The sequence below is a fragment of the Hetaerina americana genome, unplaced genomic scaffold (assembly GCF_022747635.1).
Source record: "Hetaerina americana unplaced genomic scaffold, ioHetAmer1.1.p SCAF_1, whole genome shotgun sequence".
NCBI lineage: Eukaryota > Metazoa > Arthropoda > Insecta > Odonata > Calopterygidae > Hetaerina > Hetaerina americana.
This window is the reverse complement of record NW_027286069.1, coordinates 105,014,800-105,036,077: the sequence shown is the minus strand read 5'-3', so window position 1 is coordinate 105,036,077 and position 21,278 is coordinate 105,014,800. Positions and strand designations below refer to the sequence as shown.

Here is a 21,278-nt window from a genome sequence, read left to right as displayed (position 1 = left end):
CCTCTTTGGAGAAATAATCCCATGTAGCAGTCATTGCAAATATTTAGGTATTTACTTAACTAGGGATCTATGGTGGGGAGTCCAAGTAGATACTTTCACACGGAAGGCATTTAAAGTATTGCATTGGGTAATGAGAAATTTAAAAGGTAGTGGCGTAGCCACAAAAGAAAAAGCATAAAAGGCACTGGTCATCCCCACCTATCCTAGAATACTCCTCCATAGTATGGGATCCATATGAGGTGGGGCATATTAAAAAGATAGAAAAAAGTTCAAAGAAAAACAGCAAGATATGTACTTTGAAGGTAACAAAGAACAGATAATGTCACAGAAATGTTAGATAAACTGAAATGTGAGAGTTTGAAAAATAGAAGAAAAGGGAGTAAGTTAGGCGCGATGTATAGAATTGTTAACAATGACGAAGCGTTGGAAGATTTATGGCAAGGGATAGAAAAGCCTAACTTTAAGGGAAAAAACGACCATAGTTTCAAAATAAAAACAAGGACGCAAAAAACAAATAAGAAAAAATACTCTTTTTTGAATAGAACTATTATTGATTGGAACCAGCTGCCTGGACCCTTTGTCTTTGAGTGCCTTTGAGTGCCTTTGAGCCCTTTCCATCCAATTTTAGGAGTTTTGAGAATAAGTGTAAAGAAGCCACTGTGTGATGAACTTCATTGTATTTATTAAAATATTTTTGTATGTGATGTGGACGACATTTTGTATGTGATGTGGAAGTGTCATTGTATGTGAGAACTCCTTTTGTCTCCTATCTGTTTTTATAGTTTGTGTATGTATGTATTTTTCGTGGTAAGAGTGTGCATTGACCAAACTTGACCGCTGGCACCAGGAAAATCACCTAATTGCAACGTAATTCTTAAATAAATAAAATAAATTTGCGCAAAATGTTTGGCCCGTTTCAAAAGCACCCATAGATTTTCGTTCCCGATACGTGATCAGTTAGGAGACCTGGGTCCACTTCTTCTCCATACCAATAATACGAACCCGCTTAAAAGAGACAAATCTGCAGTCAACGCATCGAAAACATGTTGATTTACCGGCTCAAAATAAGGGAAATGCGATAAAGTTGGCCGAAATGGAAAACTGTCCCAGAAAACAATACATAAATGAATTCATTCGTACCGGAGGATCGCCGACTGAATATGTTAGATATCACTACAGCTACTAGGATGTCATATGAAAGAGTTTATGATATTTTATCGGCATAATTGTATATTGGAATATTATCAGCTAGATGAATGCCACGACTCATGATGCAGGATCACGAACTAGTATTAGAAATGAACGTATTGAACAATGCTAAACTCCATTCGAGAGTAACCAACAAGATTTTCGTTCCCGGTTTGTACCCGGTGATGAAACTCGATTCCACTACAAAACCCGAGAGAAAAAACAACAAACAAAGCAATGGAAGTAAGTCGAACAACCTCACCAAAGGAAGGCAAAGACCATACGGTCGGCCAAAAGGGACAACTGCTACATAAAATATTGCATTAATTTATTAATTAGTCGTGAAAAACGTTTTTTGTAATGTCATCAAGAACAAATCAAGCGGATGGTTTGCCGCGGTAAAACATGGGTTTTCTAGATTCAGACAACTAACACTCAATGATTGGCCTCGTGATTTCTTAATCGTCATCGCGAATGCAAGGCCATATCGGTGGGGATCATGGGAATCCTCGGAATTAGAACTTACTCATTTTTGAATTTTCCTTTGAGTAAAGTCGCGTGAATCACATTGATCATCAGTTTTTTTTTCACCAAACGCGATCCATTGCATAGTTTTGGTTGTTTTAGGTTTCGACAACCACCGAGCCAACCTTCAGCTGTAAATTGTTAACGTAAATATTAACGTTCCAATTCATGTTCATTCCCTGATCGGGCGCTGGCATTCCTAACTTCACTAATAAACTACCGAACATGAGGTAACACATGTCTTCAATCAACAGCAAAGCCTGGTAATGCATATCCTCATTTAACATAATATCAAGATTTCTTGAACTTACACGTATTCGATGTAAAATGTCTTCTGACATGTTATCTTTGTATTTCTTCCACAGGTCACGTGGATTGCATGGGAAGCATGTCGAAAGGATGATAGCAAATAATATGTGTATTTGACTTGGAGACGCCGAAATAGTCGCTTCAGCCATTTTCGTGCCCCAATGATTATCGTTTTCAAGCAAATTGAGCTCATGAAATGCAGTATAAAATGTTGGGCCCTCTATACCATTAACAGTTCGTAGTTATTCGAATTATGTTGGCCCTCGAACATTTACCAGTAACAACTGCAAATAGAACAGAAGCATTCGGAATATATGTTGAACCAGAACTTTCGTGATATTTTTTAGACAAATTAATCGGGGAAAGTGTGTCGAGATATTTGCTAATCATAAGTGTGGATCTTCCTCGTTATATTTAGTGTTAGGGGCGGCATCTTGGAAATTCTATTACCCTTATTCACTCATTTTGATGAAATATCCTTCAAAGAATTCGAAGAACGCCTCTCCTCCTAAAAGAAAACTCTCAAAAAAATATTCAGTTATCACACATAACTGCCATTCTCCTGTATTTTTTCTTATGGATTTTTCATTAACCATTAAATTTCGGTTTAATGAGAACACTTTCTCGTTTTTAATAATGCCTCCTTTAAAGCACTAGTCTAACATAAATCCTTACGTCTTTGCTATTTCCAAGCGTTGTTATTGAGGCTCATCTAGCATAATGATATGGTGGCTAAAGATTTTCATATTCTTCTAACGGAAGGAAAGAAATAATCATTATACACACCCCTCCTTCCCCAGAAATTGAAATATATAAAATTCACAATACATGAATATTTCTCAACCACAGAGAAAACATCCATTTTAAGTGAGATCGAGGATTTGTCATTGCGAAAATACTGACAAGTAGATACGCGGAAAAATATGGCGCGTCAAAAGCCCGGAGATCATATTGGAAAGTAAAAAATACTGAGAAATAGAGGTCAAATACGGATTACTCCGTTTAAATTACCGTAGCGGTTTCTTCCGCAGAAGATTTGGATTTTTTTGTGCTGTGAAATTCTGACCAAAAATTTAAGGTAGCATCGAGCCGCCGCCATATTCGAAACCTCGCGCGAAGACCGAAAATACGGAAATACATCGTGTTCCTTGAATTGTTTTATCGAGAAAAAGAGGTTGAAACCTTTTTGCCATAGCAAGAGATGGTGAGTTTGTTTTTGGTTTATGGATAAGAAATTGAAACAAAGTGCAATCTTAATAATGAATTGGTGAATCATCCTCTGCATAAAATGGTGCCTCGACAAATACGTTCAGGAGTCAGGGTGATGTTGATTGTTATTTTCGTTGAAATGGGGTTCTGCATCAAAAATACCTGCCTAAAGGCGAGACTGTCAGCACTGACTACACTCTGAGGAGTATGATACGCCTTAAGTAGAGATTCAGGCAAAGACGGGACGGAATTTGGATGGGCGGCGTGTGGTTTTCTCCATCGCGACAACGATCCGGCTCCTTCGGCTCTCAGAACTCGCGAGATATTAACAAATAAAAGGAATGCTATGCTTCCACACATACGCAACTAAAAACACCTGGCCTTATTTATTTCCTTTCTTTTTCCGGAACGAAATCCCCGCTCTTAGAATATGGATTTGATTCCGTTCCAAAGATAGGGAAGAGTTAGACTAGGGAGCTTGAGAGAATTCTGTTAATTCTGTAACAGGAATGTTTCAAAAAAGAAAATGCTCGTCGATGAGAGTATGCGTTGGAGAGGAAACTTTTTTGACGGGGATACTTACCAATACTTTTGTAATTATGTTTCTTCTTGTAACTTGTGAAAATAGAGAACACTTAAAACGGAGTTCTTATATTTACATAGAAGTCACGTGATTATTTTTACCATGGTTGTTATGGTTTTCGCTTTACATATTGGTGAGGTTGAAATGAGTCGTATATGTCGTGTGCTAGTGTTGCTACCTTACATTTATTGACTGGAATAATAATTGTTTCGATCATAGCTATTGATATCCATCTTTCTAAGAAGTTACATCAGTTATTCTGTAAATATACGAATTCAGTATTTTACCATTGCATCTCACAAAGATAACATAGGATTTAAACGATAGTATCATTGATCGAATGTGAATGTACCTAATGATTGTCTTCTATGCATGGTATTTACGCTTTTGAGTAAATGTTTTCTTGGTGTTAAAGGATCTTTTGTGAGAGATTTGATGTTATTTTTAATTTAAAATGTTCCCTATAAAATTCAAGCTGATGATATAATTGGGGAAATAACTTCCATTTCCTAGGAAAAACTGCGTTCAGTTGCTGATAGGGTTAAATTTGGGCCGCTTTCTAAATAATGTTTGTTTAAAATTTATAAGTTGATGCATATTTTGAATGTAGCTTCATCTTTGAAAATTGTTCTGTGTATAGCGGAAATATACGTCATTGTTTTAATGCGCCATAAATGAAAAGTTGGAACGGCATTCAATATACTTTTCATCTATTTTTCATTCATTCATACTTCAAGGGATACCTATTGTGCCCTACCAATCCCAGCTCCTCTTTCAGTTGTTTTTCTTACATTTCACCTCACTTTCTCCATTCTTCTCCGCAGCCATATTTGATGATCATCTAATCTTCAAGCTTATAATCCACTCTAGTGCGCCTATTGTCCTGCTTCAAAGGTTATGTTTACACGCCGTGATTACGATGATCCATTTTAAATTCAACGAGCCTTTTTTAAATATCAATACTTCCATCCGTGTTATCGATTCCCTTCTCCTCATGGAAGCTTCTCTGCCGATCGCAATTCTCTATCTAATCACCCAAAGCCCTCCCGTTTTACGTAAACTGATCCAAATGACCTTTTATCTGCCCTTCTATTGAATATTTTCAATTTCTCGAAGTTTATTGGAAAACTGCGCTTTTTTAATTTCTTACATTTAAACTCCTCACATTTCCACATTGGTGATAGAGAACACTCCATAGTCTCAATAACACCTAAAAATTAAGACGACCATCTACGTATTTACAGGGTCGCACCCAAAAGTGGTAGGACTGATTTTTGTACAAGAATTTTATTAACGATATACTTACATCGACTTAATAATCTTCAAAGTATGCTCCTTGAGCTGCTACACACTTAGTATAACGTTGCTCCCATTCCCCGTACGCCCGCTGGAAATTTTCTTTGGGGATGCCGTTGATGACCCTCGTCGAAGCCTCTTGAACGGCCTTTATCGAGTCAAAACGTCGTCCCTTGAGCTGTCTTTTCATCAGGGGGAAGAAGAAGAAGTTCGGTGATGCCAGATCGGGAGAATAGGGCGGGTGCGGCAACGTGGCAACGCCGTATTTGGCCAGGAGCTGTCTGACGACGAGCGCGCCATGGCGGAATTTTCGGCACCATCTTGGCGCACACCTTGCGCATGGCCAAATCCTGTGAAATAATGCGTTTGACGTTGGATGCAGACAGATAAAACTGGTCTGAAATTTCTTCACTGGTTAAGCGTCGGTCTGTGTTCAGCAGTATCCTCACTCTGTCCACATTCGTGTCGGTTCTTGCCGCCGACGGCCGTCTGGAGCGATGGTCGTCTTCAACGAGCTCCCTACCCTCTTTTAACAACTTGTGCCACTCAAATACTGTGTAACAGCTTAAGGCAGAGTCCCCATAAGCCTGCTTGATCATATCGAGGGTCTCAGTTGCCGTCTTCCCGAGTTTCGCACAAAACTTCACGGAATAACGTTGCTCTCAATTCAGATTCATTTTGTTTTTCGACGCCGACAAAAAACTTGCTCCACTAAAAACGGTGTCCTCACTCAACGACAGCCCGCAAGCGACTGAGGTTGGTGTCGGTCTGTTGCTAAGAGCCCCCTCCACCTTACCCTGCCAGGCAGACCCCCCTCCACCGCTCCGTTCGCGCCAGAGAAAATCAGTCCTACCACTTTTGGGTGCGACCCTGTATCTATTGCACTAAATTTCCAATGTACTCAGCAAAAGCTTGCAGCTTCTTGGCGAAATGACAAATTAAAACTAATCCATCAGCAAACCTAACTAATTTCATGAATCTGCCTTTCGACTGTCATTCCTATCCTCAGTTCTTCCTAAGCCTCGTTAATCATTTCCTCCACATATACAATAAAAAGCAATGATGATATTCGACACCGCTTTTGTACTCATCTTTTTAATCTGCATTTTCCCGTCCTTCATCTGCCATTGAGGCCAAACTATTCTAAGATATGTAGACGTTGCGGATTAACCACCTATGCTTCCTTGATTCACGAGTAAAATAGGCGGATTCATTATCATTTCTTATAAGATATGCCGGCTCTGGAAAGGGGAACAATACCAACAAATAGAGCCAATGATGGAAGGAAATATACTTACAAAAATAACTAAAGGAAGATATTCAAACGGCAGAGGTAAATTAAATATAAATTCATGCATAATACGAAATATAACTTTTTAAACCCATGGATTAAAATAGGCTTATAATTTTATATATATATATATATATATATATATATATATATATATATATATATATATATATATATATATATATATATATATCAATTATACGGAAACACTCACTCGAGCAGTATAATATTGGGACGGCACAATAGAACACAAATAAAATAGTAACACTTAAAAGGACACTCACACGGTAAATTGTTTAAGCTCTCGGCCTTCTTCAAGTAAGACTATGCACATTATTCTTCATCTGGTCCCCGTAGTTCATGCTTCACATTACTCTGTATTTCCTCCCACAAACCTCTCCTTCAGTTGTAGTCCAGCTTAAAAATTATGCAACCAAATTCAATTTTTGCCCTGTGAAGTTTTTTTGTATAGGCTGCGCTCGTCAAAGCACTTTTAATTTCGTTACTCTGTCTCTTCTTTTTATTTTCATAAGTCTTCTCCAGCACCGCATTTCCATCGTCTCTAGTCCTATGGAGAAAGATTAATTGTACGGACTTTATCGTTGTTCCCGTGTAGTGTGCGTTCCCGTGTAGGTCCGTTAAGCTGCGTACCCCTTTGCCGCCTTCATTAAAGAGCAAGCTAATTCTGACGCCTGGTTGCTCTTCATCATTCATCCTTTCCTATCCATCCCTAATTGCGCAAATGACCAGAGCTGTCGGCCACCTCCCCTAAATACTACTATTAGGATAAGTGCCTGTAAACAATTTGTGGGGAACAGAAAATATGCCTTAAAGGAATCTTTTTCTGCTGGAATTAAGCGGGAGACAGACTACTTACACCCTAATGATAATCTTGATTTAGATTTCAGGATAATCTTTTGACTTTCGAAAGATAAAGCTGTAAAGATAGTCTCCAGTTAAGTCTTTGCCAAGAAATACTGGTACAGAAGACAGATTTTTATATTCACACAGCTGCAGTGATGGAAGCTGTAAAATGCATATAGTAAATAGGGCAGGACTGAGAGTCGGGCTCATTTCAAAAGAATTATGCACTGATAGGAAAATTTACTAGCAAAGGGAAAGAATTCTTTACAGCATTTACGTTTCGGACTCTGCGAATGCGAGACGAGTGGGTGCTAGAGAAACTCATAAAAATAAAAAGAAGAGAAAGAGTGACGAAATTTAAAGTGATTCGACTAACGTGGCCTATAGAACAATCTCTAAAAGGCCGAAACTCAATTGGATTGCATAATGTTTAAGCTAGTCTACCACTGAAACAGAGGTAAGGGGGGAAAATACGGAGTAAAGTGAAGCATGAACTACGGGGCTCGGGTGAAGAATAATGTCGGCGAAAGAAAAAATATTTATTCGTAACAGAAGAATTTTTTTTTACGCTTCAAAGCAATTTGTTCAACCTCTTATTGAAATTTCTTTAGCTGCTAATAATTTTCAAGATTGTTTTCCTGGAAAGAATATCTGCGAGGGTAGCGTAATCAATCAAAGACGTTGAGTTGCACAAAATTTAAATTTAGGAGTGTCCAAACACCAAAAATAAGGCAATCGGGCTCAACTGGTTTTGCCTTATTTCAAGCATCTTTGCCACAATTCTGTTGAGGTTGGTTTAAATTTTAGTCGGTTCTTACTAAATTGATGGTGGTGTTTTTAGTGAAGATTAAACTAACTCATTCATTTAAAAAAGGTATTATTTCTCTAATGTTGAAAAGCTAGTTCATCATTTCACCAAGACATCCTCTAAATTACGAAGTACAAGCCCTCTTCGTACACGGAATATGGAAATATTTCTGATATATAGAGCAATTTTTCCATTTCTCCAAAAACTATTCTAAAAATCTTGAGGGTCATCCGGAAAGTAGTACCCGTTCGTGAAATAAAGACACAAAAGTAAATATTAACAAACATAAAAAATTTTATTTGAAAGAGGATACTTTAAACTACTTCTCAACATAATCTCCAAGCAAATTAAGGCATTTGTCATAACGTGTGACAAGTTTCTGTATTCCTGCTGCATAGTCCTTCGCCGCCAGCTCATTGAGATACGCGAGGGACCCATCATGCACAAATTTTTGCATAATGCAGATGGTGTTTAACAATTTCATGAACAATTGTTCGAGAAACATTGGGAAAATGCTCACAGATGTCATCAATTGTGACGCGCCGATCGTTCCTCACGAATTCGTCAACTGAGCTCACCAGTTGGTCTGTAATGACAGACGGTCTCCCCGAACGCTCATCGTCGTGTGTGTTCCCCCTCCCCATGTTGAAGTTGCGACACCACCGCCGAACAGACGACTCGTCCATTACATTGTCTCCATACACCTCCTTTAATTGGCGATGAATATCACATGGGCGAACGTTTCTTGCATTGAGGAATTTAATCACTGCCCTCACTTCACAACTGGCGGCGTTCTCAATTTTTTTAAACATTGTAAACAATCACAGAAACAACACAGGCAATGCTAGCGTCACGCAACTTGGCTCAGAGAAGGCAGACAAGCCACTGAAGCTATCTGACCTCGTCCAGCGGCTACTCGCGTCGTCAGCACTTCATGCGGCACGAACGGGTACTACTTTCCGGATGACCCTCGTATATTTAGATGATGCAGTCCTAGTGCGTCCCAAATTTAAAGTCTTCTTCTTGTAGTTATAATAACAAATATAAATTTTTGCTTTTTTAATCTACGCGATTTTTGGGAAAAATAATGCATTAAGTTTTAAATTACAATTTTAGTGTTATGCATGGGTTTATAATTAATTTACCTTTGCCTTTTGAATATCTTCTTTGAGTTGTTCTCTTCTTAGTCTGTTTTCTTCCTCCATAATGTTTATCTTATGTCGTTGTTCTTCAAAGTTTTGCTGAGCCAGCAAATCCTGAAAGAGAGATAATTAATACCACCTCATTTTTTTGGTGAATCAAAGACCACACCATTCTACTTGTACTCCTCGACTATCCTTGACACTTATTGATATCAAGCGCAGCTAAACTAGATCTCAAAATCATCAACAAGAGGGAAGAGATGCAGGTCAAATGAATATTTAGGGAATTATCACTTTTTTCAGGAAATATAGAGACACGTGGGAAACCAATTCGGTAATGAGATATCTAAACAAGAGGAACATAGTAGAAGGATTAGATTGATATAAACTAATGAATATTACAGAAAAAAGGCACGGAATTGGAGCATAAATGGTTAATCCTCAAGCTCTACATGTCTCAGATTATAAAGACGTGAGTGGCAGATTATAGTTGGAACTGGAGGTTTAAGAAACTGAGAAAGACAACGGTTTCAATTATCATCATTCCTGTTTATTGTTTATGTGGAGGAATTGATTAATGAGATTTGGGAAGAACTGGGCGTAGGAATGAAAGTGTGAAGGGAGATTCATTCAATTACTTAGGTTTGCTAATGATATAGCTAACAGTTGTCATTTATCCGAGTAGTTGTAAGCTTTTGCTGAGAAAATTGTAAATGCAGTGCTATAGATAGATGCGAGTATACAAGCAGTCGTTTTAATTTTTTGAGCGTTATGGAGACTATTTGTTCTTTTCTATCACCAAAATGGAAATGTAAGGAATATTAATTTTACAAAAATAAAATTTTATAGATTTTCAGAAGGAAGAAGACTAAGTGAAATAATAGAATGCGAGGCAAAAAACAAGACCGTGTGAATCAGTGTACGTATTTTGGAAGGGCTTCGGACCATACGAAAAGGAATACCAATAGGAAAAGGACCTTTCGTTAGGAAAAGGGAATCAAAAACAGGGGTTTTGGTATCGATTTTTTAAAAAGGCTTTTGAAATTGGAAATGGATCATGGTAACCAAGGCTTGGAAACGTTTTCTTTGAAGCAGGATGATGGGCGTACAAGAGCAGATATTTGGCTATTAGTGTCGCAAGGGGCTTTTCTATGGTGCGACACAAAGGGTATCGGGGAAAGTCAGAATAACTACACCGAGTCTTACCCAAACAATCGTATATTAAACAACATACAGTCATAATGCACCATTTACATAGGTATAAGCAAATTATGGATGGCTAGACCCTCGGTAAACCAACGCGAGTGCGGGCAATTGAAATGGCAGAACATTGCCTGGGAAAGGGTAAAGGCAGGGTAGACGCGGTCACGACGGACGTAACCTAGGCAGAGCCCTTGTCCGAAGTTGAGTCAGCAATAGGACACGCTGTCGCGACAAGCGCAACATAGCCGAAGCATCGTGCCCTACCGGTCACCGCCAGATAACCAACTGACCGCTTTTCGCCCCGCGACCAGGGCTTTTATACCTAATTTAGGAGCCGGGGGAGGAATACTCTTGAAACATTGTCTTTGGTCACGTGGGAGTGTTGGAGGAGCCAGGGAAGGAATATCATGCTGCATACTTGCAACATTAGATTGGACGCTTTTTAAGCATGTTTGTGGAAAGGAATGGGAAAAGTTTTGGTGAACTGATGGAAAAACCAGAAATGGGGAGCTGGAATTTGCGGAAAGGAAATCCGTATTTTCGAGCAATCAGAAGGAAGAAAAAAATAGACGAATTGCACATTGAACGTCGTTCTTGTGCTTTAGATATGGCAGGTCAAAAAATGACCTTTATTTTGCTGCATGGAGAAGAGTTTTCAAAGAAGGATCTTAGATCAAAATATGCATAAACCTACATTTTATTACTGAAGCACCATAATCAGAAGAAATTATCCAGTTTGAAATACTGTATGCACGAAACATACAATACAGCAAAACATCGAAAACAACGGCAGAAATAAAATACTTTGAGCAATCTAATGGCTTTTGTAGTCTCCAGGATACCTTTATGGAATTTTTAAATAAATATTGGAATAAAATAAGTAATAAAATAATTTCCAACACTCATTTTCAGAAAGCGACATAATATTCCACATGACTTCTAACATTGAAATATATTTCTTTAACCTTAGTTAATATCAGCAAATGATGGTAGTTTTTTTCTGATAAATGCAAGTTGTTTCTCAATCATTACATCAGGTTAAATTTGACAGCGGATATTGATATTTCAAAATATACATTAAATCTCAAACAATGGACCCTTTACAACCATAAAACTCTTTTTTTCTAAGCCTTAACTTCCATGCTTTGAAGACATTCATTAGGTGCATTCACATTCCAACAATGATGCTAACGTTAAAATCGTATGTGAGGCCAGTGAGATCCAATAACAAAATAATGATTTTTTATACTAACAGAACCATTGAAGTAACTTCTTTAATAGTTTTTCAATCGATATACTACCTTGATCAAAAAGTTCCCGGAATAACCACCGTGTGCCGCTCCCATCGTTCCGATTTGAGTTCTGTTTTTTTTGTTAAATTGGTACATCTGTTGTTCATATTCCCTTTCAATCTTAGTGTCATAACTTGACATTTGCAAAAGTTACGTAGCCAAGAGTACATCTATCTCTGTGTGTGTTGGCGATTTTTTACAATTTCAGAAATGGATTTAAATTTGCAACAACGAACTTGTATTAAATTTTGCGTAAAAAACGGATTTAGTGGCGCACGGACGTTGGAAATGTTGAAAAAGTGTTTCGGCAACGATTCTCTAAAAAAAACGGTCGTTTACCAGTGGCACGAGCGGTTCAGAAGTGGTCGTGAGTCAATCGAAGATGATGAACGCAGTGGCAGACCATCGACATCGAAAGTCGGTGAAAAAATTGATAAAGTAAAAGAAATGTTGGTCAATAACCGCAAATTAACCATCGGAGAAATAGCGGAGGACTTGAACATTGCCTATGGATCCGCCCAAGACATTGTGGTTAATGATTTGGGTTTCCGTCGTGTAGCAGCAAAGTTGGTGCCGAAAGACCTCAATTTCATGCAAAAAAGAGACCGTGTTGACGTCGCAAAAGACATGATTTGCGAGGCTGAATCCGATCCCACATTCATCAAAAGGATCATTACTGGAGACGAGACGTGGGTTTATGAGTACGACACGCAATCCAGACATCAGGCAAGTGAATGGCGTTCACCAAATGAGCCGAGACCAAAAAAACCACGTCGTTTTCAGTCAAAAAAGAAGGCAATGCTGACGGTTTTCATGGATTACAACGGTGTAGTGCATCATGAATTTTCGCCAGAAGGCCAGACAGTAAACAAAGAGTATTATTTGGGCGTTATGAGACGTTTGCGTGAAGCAATTCGCCGAAAGAGACCAGAAATGTGGGCAGAAAACTCGTGGATTTTGCACCATGATAACGCACCGTCGCACAGTGCTATCATTATTCGTAATTTTTTGACGAAAAATGCAACAAATACCATCCAACAGCCACCGAATTCACCTGATTTGGCTCCCTGTGACTTCTTTCTGTTCAATCGAGTTAAAAAACCATTACGGGGAACGCGTTTTAGCAGCCGAGAGGAAGTAATGGAAAAATCGCAGGAAGCACTGATGGACATACCGAAAACCGAATATAAAAAATGTTTCGAGGATTGGATCAAGCGCTGGCATAAGTGTGTTGCAGTCGATGGGGATTACTTTGAAGGGGACAATATAGATTTAGATGAATAAACTTGTATTTTTAATTTTCTGAATAAAGTCCGGGAAATTTTTGATCAAGGTAGTATATCGACGAAAAAGGATTAATCCAAATCAGTAACTGTAACGTAGCAACAGTCGTTCAAAACATCCACGACTCTTTTGCTCCTCAACAATGTAACGAATGGAAACCACCACAACCGTGTTCAAAACTAATCACGCGACGTATATATATTAGAATCACGTGACGCATGCATTGTGATGCAATCTCCTCTGCCTAATTGTTACCTGTCCCGAGGTGGAATCGAAAAATATTATCTAAGAGTGGGAATTTAGTTTTGGGACCTGGAAAGAAAATAGAAAGGCCAGGAGTGGTGATTTGATTGGGTGTGGAAGCATAGAAGTCTTGTTATCGTTGACTGCTCATGAGTTCCAAGAGCCATATTGGTTGGCACGTTGCAGTAGTTGAATAAACGACATTCCGCCCATCCAAATTTTATGCACGCCTCCGCCTGAATCTCTCTTAAAGACTTGTCATACCAGCATTAATACTACGTGAGTAAATTACTAACCCGCGTTTTACTTGACTCAAAGTCCAACTTACGTATCTAAGCGCGTAACTAAACATACATAGAAATAACACATCACCATCACACAACAACAAACTTACATTAATGGATATAACAGTGAGTTTTTCTTTATGATGGTTCTTTAAAGACATTAAATAGCGTTTTCATTGAAACGGCGGGCAATACAAATAACGGCGTGATAAACAAAACTCACCCAGGACCTGGATATGTACCGAAACGGCCGAGATGCAGGCCGTGCAAAATTAACCTATCAAAGTCATGGCCCGAGAAACCGGTCAGCAAAATTTTTGTTTTAATATTTAATTGGAAATAATTTTTATGTTGGTATTTAAAATTTAATGTAATATTCAATTTTTAGAATAAGGGTTCAGCTGAATGATTATTATTGTATAATTATGGTTTTGTTTGTGTAGTATTTGTTTATTTGCGTAAGCGGTCTGTACTCTGTGCAACATAGGTTTTTATTTATGTTTAACTTCGAATAGGTCCTGGGCAAGGGGTTTATCATATGCCACCAACATTTGGTTATGAGGGCCATGACTTTACCAGATTTCGTAGTCCTGCATACACAGTTGGACACAAGCCTCCACCACCAAGAAAATACGTAGTATCTGGGCCCCAATGGATTGAAGCCGGCACAACCAGATTTGGACCTGCAACCAGAATTCAAGGCTTTTTAATTGCACCAAAATATCCACCCCTCAGTAAGTTATGAAGAAATTATAATTACTTACATGCCTCTAAATATGATAAAAATTTATTAATCTTAGAATATATTATGCAATCACTCCTTGGTGGCTCTTATCTATTCGAATTTAACTTCACTGGGTATTTAAAAACCGCCTTTATGATTTACAAAATGTTCTTTATTGATTACTTGTTGATTTTGATGTATTCTTTCAGTAAACAGCACATACTAATCAGTCCTTGCATTAAGAATAAGACGCTTATTTTTTATTTTCTGCAATAAAATATTTTTAATTAACATAATTACAATTAAAAATGCTGATGAGCATTTATAATTTTAACATAATAATACTACGACAGAAAAGAATACAAACAATGATAAACATATGTAAAAAGTATATATTTTCTTTCGATATTCTACCTCTTTGTTGAGTTTTTTGACACTCTGGTCTTAAGGGACAAAGTCAAGTCAATGAACGTGCTCCACCTATCATTTATATGATATAATCATGTTGACTGAGGCAATGATTTCACCAAATATTGGATTGTTAGAGCTGGTTTAGCTGATCTAATAAAAGACAGAAGCAAGTTGTATAGCAGCTAAATGAGGGCTGGTGGTGTATTGATTTCGATTTGTTCTTCTCTCCCATCTTTGCAATCAAATAATTATTCACATTCAATGAGGCAGTTGATTGTATGAATGTATTTATTTTGTAACCCAGTCAGTTTTTATTGGTGCCACCTGTCTGCCCCCTGATTCAAGTCCTGAAAACTGAGCATTACAATAATAATAATAATAATAATTTTTATTTGTCCAGAGACTGCATCATACAAAAAAATTGTACACATAGTATAGGACACGTCAATATATACAATAATACACAATGTAAATACATATGCCTATTCTAAGTTTCATGTTCCATGAAATTCCTAATAGAATAGAACAAATTCCTTTGAAGAAAAGCTCTCAATTTTCTTTTAAATAGATAAATGTTTGTGCTGGATTTCAGGTCCTCGTTTAGCTTATTAAACATAAGGAGACCCATAGATTTAGGGCCTAGTGCGGTGGTTCTAGTTCTTACGTAAGTTCGGTGCAGATCATTTTTAGACCTGGTCCCATAGTGGTGAATACCACAATTTGTGTCATACATAATAACATTGAAAACAATATTACCTCAGATGAATTCACCAAAATTCTTTTGCATGGTGACTAAAATATTAGTGATTTTAACTGTGATTCTAAAGACCCTGACCATATTTGCTAAACAAAATATTTACAAGGGAAAATACTGTTTGAGACAATTAATTTCTTTGGACTTATACGAAGTTAATTAGACCCTTGACTCTCTGAACAGAATGCTAGATCCAGCTTTTTGTGAAATATCCTCTGTAGCCTTTTGTTGTGTGCCACTTATGCCAGGTGACTTACATCATCCTGTCCTCAACTTATTATCCCTTTTGATTTGTGTCTTCATTAGAAGCAAAGCCCTGGTTTTGATTTCTCCTTATGTTATAATGCCTCGGTTAGCTCATGCCTTGAGAATCTTATCCGGCCAAGTCTATGGTGTAATAATTCTGCAAATGTACACTATATTTTACTCTGCTGTGAATAGTGCTATTGATAAGTTTACATCCAAATTAAATTTTGGTAACTCCTATTGCCAAAGTCAGGGTTAAAAAAATGAAATCATTGAGTGGACTTAAAAAACAACATATCATTGTAATATTTAAGGTTACTAAAACTTCCAATGATTACACATTATTTTCAGAGTATGGAGTCAAATGTGAGAAATTAGCTCAAAGAATGCCATTACTCTTTTATGAACAATATCTGTACCCATTATTGAAATAGAAAGAAAGACTCGTACTTTTCCACAGATTTTATTATACGGCACGACGCGTTTCACCGACTTGCGGCATCATCAGGTACCTGATGATGCTGCAAGTCGGTGAAACGCATCGTGCCGTATAATAAAATCTGTGGAAAAGTACGAGTCTTTCTTTCTATTTCAATAATGGATATCAATTACTTCCACGAAGTGAAGCCTGAAACAATAGAAAATATCTGTACCATAATAAGGAAAGAGAGTAACAATTTTCCACTGAATAAGTTTAATAGTACGACCAGGTTTCGATGTATTACATCATCTTTAGGTCTAGATGTAATACATTGAAACTGGGTCGTATGATTAAACTGTTATGTTTGAATTCCACCGCATCACGCTTGAAACTACTCAATTTGTGTAATTTCTCTACCAGTTTATCCAAAAACATCAAACCTTTTTAGAATCATGTCAATTCATTAGGTAAAGACAGTTCATTGCCCAAAAGTGTGGTCCTTAGTTATTAATATGTTAGTAGAAAAACACAAATCAATTGCCGAACTTTTCTGCAATTGATTTGTATTTGAACTGAATCGATTAATTATTGTTGTAGGTCAGTGGTTTTGGCCAAAATGTGCTAGGGCAGAAGTTTGGGTAGGAGGAACTGTCCTTCTGTGCCTATGCCATTGATTATTATCAATCCCCAAAAATTGGAAAGCAGCAGTGCGTTGAGGACTGTAGGACATCAAAAGCATATAAAGTGTACTTGGCATCGCCAATAAATAGATCTAAAGAAGGAGAACTGGTTTACATAGTGGAAATTTTTTGAGTTTAGAAGGAGAGAGGTATGTGCAATGCCATTGGACTTGAGAATGCTGATCGTAGGAAATGTAAAACACTACCAGGATGTATTTCTTTGATTTGTGGATTTTGAGATTGCGTTCAAAATATTAATGGTATATAATTAATGAATATATTACTAGATGTTTGGCGAGATGGGCAGTAATAAGCATAGCTGGATCAGTGTGATTGGTATTGGATGGGAACCAATGATAAGAAAATGAATGTACTGAGATTCTTACCAAATAGAAAATTTAAGTTGAATATTAAATTTGGGGGCATAAAATAAAGCAAGGTAGAAGAGGTCAATGAAAAAAATGTGTTTGATGATGTGCAAAGTGCACATAGAAAAAATGATGACATTAGATTGAGTAGCTTTTAATAAGATGAGGAAGTTGATGAAAAAGACAAAGGAGAGATGTGAAGAAAAGGCCGGTGTAAACCTTGACGTATGTGATTTTGTATGACTTGGAAACTTGATACCGTTGAGGCAGAGGACGTGCATTAGTCAGAGATTTTGAGATGTGGTTGTGGAAAAGAAGGGAAAAGTGAAATCGGTCAACGGGAAAGCAAGTGAATAAGTGCCAGACATGATAGGAGGAGAAGGAAGGTCTTCAGACCGAATGTAAAGAAGGCAGGGAAAATAGATGCAGGTCATATTGAGTGATAATTGAATGTCTGAAGACTGATGGAGGGGCAAATGTTGAGTTAGCAAAATAGAGGGAGGAAAACTTCAAGCATGCTAGAGAGAATGAAGGAAAATAGAAAGAAGGTGAAGTCGAAATATGGTTCATTGATGTTAAAAGGAGTAGTAGTAGTATTTAGGGGGGCGACCGACAGCTGAGGTCATTTACGCCATAGGGGATGGATAGGAAAGGATGAAGGGTGGAGAGAAACCTGGCGTCGGCATTAGCCTACTCTTAATGAAAGGCGCCAAGGGGTCCGCAGCTTAACGTCCCATCCGACGGACAGCATACTCACTCAAAGTGCCCTCCACAAACCACCTCGAGTAGGGATCGACATACCTCTGAAAATATTCAACATCGCCGGGATTTGAACCCGGGCCCTCTGGGTGTGAAGCCAGTACAATAGCCACCACACTAATCCTGATCCCCGATATTAAAAGGAGTTATGGTGTTCATTGCCCTGTTGGTTGGATCTTGGAAGTACATATATAGTAAGAAAGTACATGGGGACCTGGGTCCATCAAAAACCTATCCCACTAGTACACTACCATTAAAATGCCATTTAATAGCACATCCCTAATTTGAGACAGTTTCAATCAAGGTGAGAGATCTTATGTCAGTGGTGCATGGGAGTGATTTATCCCTTCGATATAATTCTTGAGTTTGAGAAATATGCATTGGTGATGCAGCACAATTTTATTCAGTGTCCTCAAAACCTCCCTGTTTAAGATTTCATGCCAGACTCAGTAAACCATTCCCTATTCAGTGGCTTTGGCCAATTTTCTTTTCAAAGTAAATGTAACCAACTGATGAGAAGCAGTCTGATTAAGTTAGTCAGATCTTGAAATGATTTGAATATTGGTCTTGATGTGTGCGATACCTGCACAGTTTATTACATCAATATGTATTTTATTCAAGAGATATGAAGACACATATGATCTCTAATAGATAGAAAATTAAAGGCTTTCACATTTTTAAGAAATTGTAGAAACAGTGGATATATGGGTGCCAATTTCAAACACAGTAATCAACCTGAAGATTTGTTTGATAGGAGAGTGTTGATCCTATTACTGAGCCCAATGGCATGTGAATTCACATATCAGGGTAGAGGTGCCAGTTCTTTATTCCAGGTTTTCCCTGTTATTTGTGATTTTCCCTCTGTGACAGTTATTCCCTGTGCCATTTGTGATTTCCCAGGAAGATCTGGTCCCCAAAAAATAACGCAACTTGGCTGGAGCTGAGGGTGCCCAGATGCATCCATGGAAATAAAACCTGGGCCAATGTGCAAAAACATATCACATGAAATTATTTCTTCCTTGCACATAATCATCCATTTTTAATTAGTGATAATTCCTCACGTTATCTTTTAAATTTAAAGCTTTTATGAGACTTGTCGAATCTAGTGCAGTCCATTTCTGGTCCACATATTCTCTAGATTATTGTAATTAAGTAAAATATGGCATAGATGTACATGCTCAAATGAAGCAAATCTATTCATTGGGTGTTAATACTTGACCCTTTGCTAGTTTGTACATTTTCACCATAGCATAAAATGTAACTGCGCTAGCTCAATTTCTTTTGAAAAAATGATGCAATGAACACATTCAGAACCATCTCATCATTCAGGAGACATTGATGGTTAACTGTCAGAAATTTTACATTGGTTGTGGCACTAAGATTTCGACTCAGGTGCCAAGAGTTATGCCCTTGAACTGTTAGTTCCATCTTGAAACTCATCATATTTATTGAAGGTTTCATGAGATTAATACATCAATCCTTGAGGCTTCAGTGTTGAAGTCTATTATTTAACTGTAGGCAAAGTTCTGGGGTCATTGAAGTAAACATGATGTGATCATGCTCAAATAGCATATCATTGAGAAGGCATGCTGGGTAAAAGCAGAGAATATTAAAGTACTTCATTCTGATACCTATGAGTACAATATTATGATAAAGGGCTGTAAAAGGGCTATTTCCATGATCAAATATCTAAATGATAGTTGACCAGTCAAATAAACCTGTCCCTTAAGTGATAACTTCACAATTTTGCATTGGTATTCAATGATGTTTGAATTTTGGCATTGGTTTTATTACTGCCTAAACTCTTATCCTCTATGGCAAATGACTTCAGAACACATCCATCATTAATATTAATACAAAAATACCTACCTTTACCTAAGTTTACATAGAGTCATCAACTAATTATGCTTAGCTTAGGATAACGATGGTACAGGGTTGCTCTCACTGCCCCCAAATGCGTATGGCTAGATTTGTTTCGTTGTACTACTAAGCTGTTTCTTTATCAATTTGTTATGAGAACATTTATTTTTAAAGTAATTCATTTTGATTAAAATAGGAGTTTAAATTTTCCTGCAATGTTACAGGATTAAATTAACTGTCGAGTATAACCTCTCACAGAACAAAAAATTAAAAATAGAAATAAATCATTCACCTAAAAATATCTTAAAAGATTTCTTTTGCTCTCTTCTCAAAAGAGGCATTTGGATCACCTGGTCCTGCAGCATATTCATTGGAGAACAGTACCCAAGCCAATGGGCCACGATCTCCTGCCTACACCATTGCAGGACGCCATGATTTGCATCGAAAAGATGAGTCACCAGGGCCAAATGCCTACATTCTGCCATCAACCATTGGCCTTAAAGTTCCAGAGAAGCCAACATCTGCTGCTTATTCCATGTAATTATAATATTCAATTATTAGAGGTGTAATTTTTAAAGAGTTGCAAAATTATGCATTTATCACTAAAGGGATGGATTTGTAAAGCTTTGACTGGAAACTATCATACTATCATAAGCATAGGTAATAGGAATGAAGTGTTGAGTGTAGAATGGCTCTTCTTCACCTTTGCCTTGCTGGCTTTCTTAATGAGATACTACGTAAGCGTGACCACATCAATTGCTATCCTTTTCTGATTGTGTGACTTGAAGATTATTGACTTCATGGGTAGGTACTCCTATGAGTTTTAATAGTATTGAATAACCAGAAGGATGTGGAACAGTTTTGTTTTGAGAATTCACCTTGATGAAATCACTTAACTGGAAGAAGTTGCTGGAACTTTTGTCAAAATGCAGAAGTTTGAGGAAATGATGTTCATGAAAACCTGGCTGACAGGTGAACGTTAAATGAAGCTAATCATCAATGAGGATCAGTTACTTTGCATGAGATTTGACTTTATAATGTGCAGTTTACAAGTAAAGTACTTGTATGCTAAAATTGATAAGGAAAATTTAAATAATCTGTGAATATACCAAATTAATGTTAATCATTAATGATACTGGTAAAATTGTTGTGATTAATATTTTAGCACATGATAATACTACCAAATTTAAATTGGATTGTAGTTGGCGAAGAAACTGCGTATTAAATTTTTGAGCAACGCACGAATGTGAGATCATTGAGATTACATGTGGCTGTTAATATCAAAGAGACATGACTTTAAACATTTGGTTGTTGCCTACTTGTCATGACTTCCATATGATTGTTGCATAAATGTATGAGCCTCTTTATTTAATCAATTGACACATTTACATTTAGTACCAAATGATCATTTACATTGATAAGAAGATCCCTAGGGTGAGGAAAATAGACTCTGCCACCTGGATAGAGCACCTCTATTAGCAATGATGGTGCAAGCCACATGCATGAGAATTGTGATACCCTGTAGTTAGAACAA

At 37.4% G+C, this 21,278-nt stretch overlaps 1 protein-coding gene across 1 annotated transcript in view; it reads left to right on the top strand.

The window, feature by feature from the left end:
* LOC139694182 (sodium channel protein 60E-like) overlaps nt 1-20,285 on the top strand; it is a 283,656-nt gene extending 263,371 nt beyond the window's left edge. Inside the window, exons 34-35 of the mRNA XM_071592651.1 lie at nt 14,037-14,255; nt 20,080-20,285. Coding sequence (XP_071448752.1) covers nt 14,037-14,255; nt 20,080-20,285 — 425 coding nt within the window. The remainder of the gene's footprint in view (nt 1-14,036; nt 14,256-20,079) is intronic.
* Nucleotides 20,286-21,278: the final 993 nt, after the last annotated feature.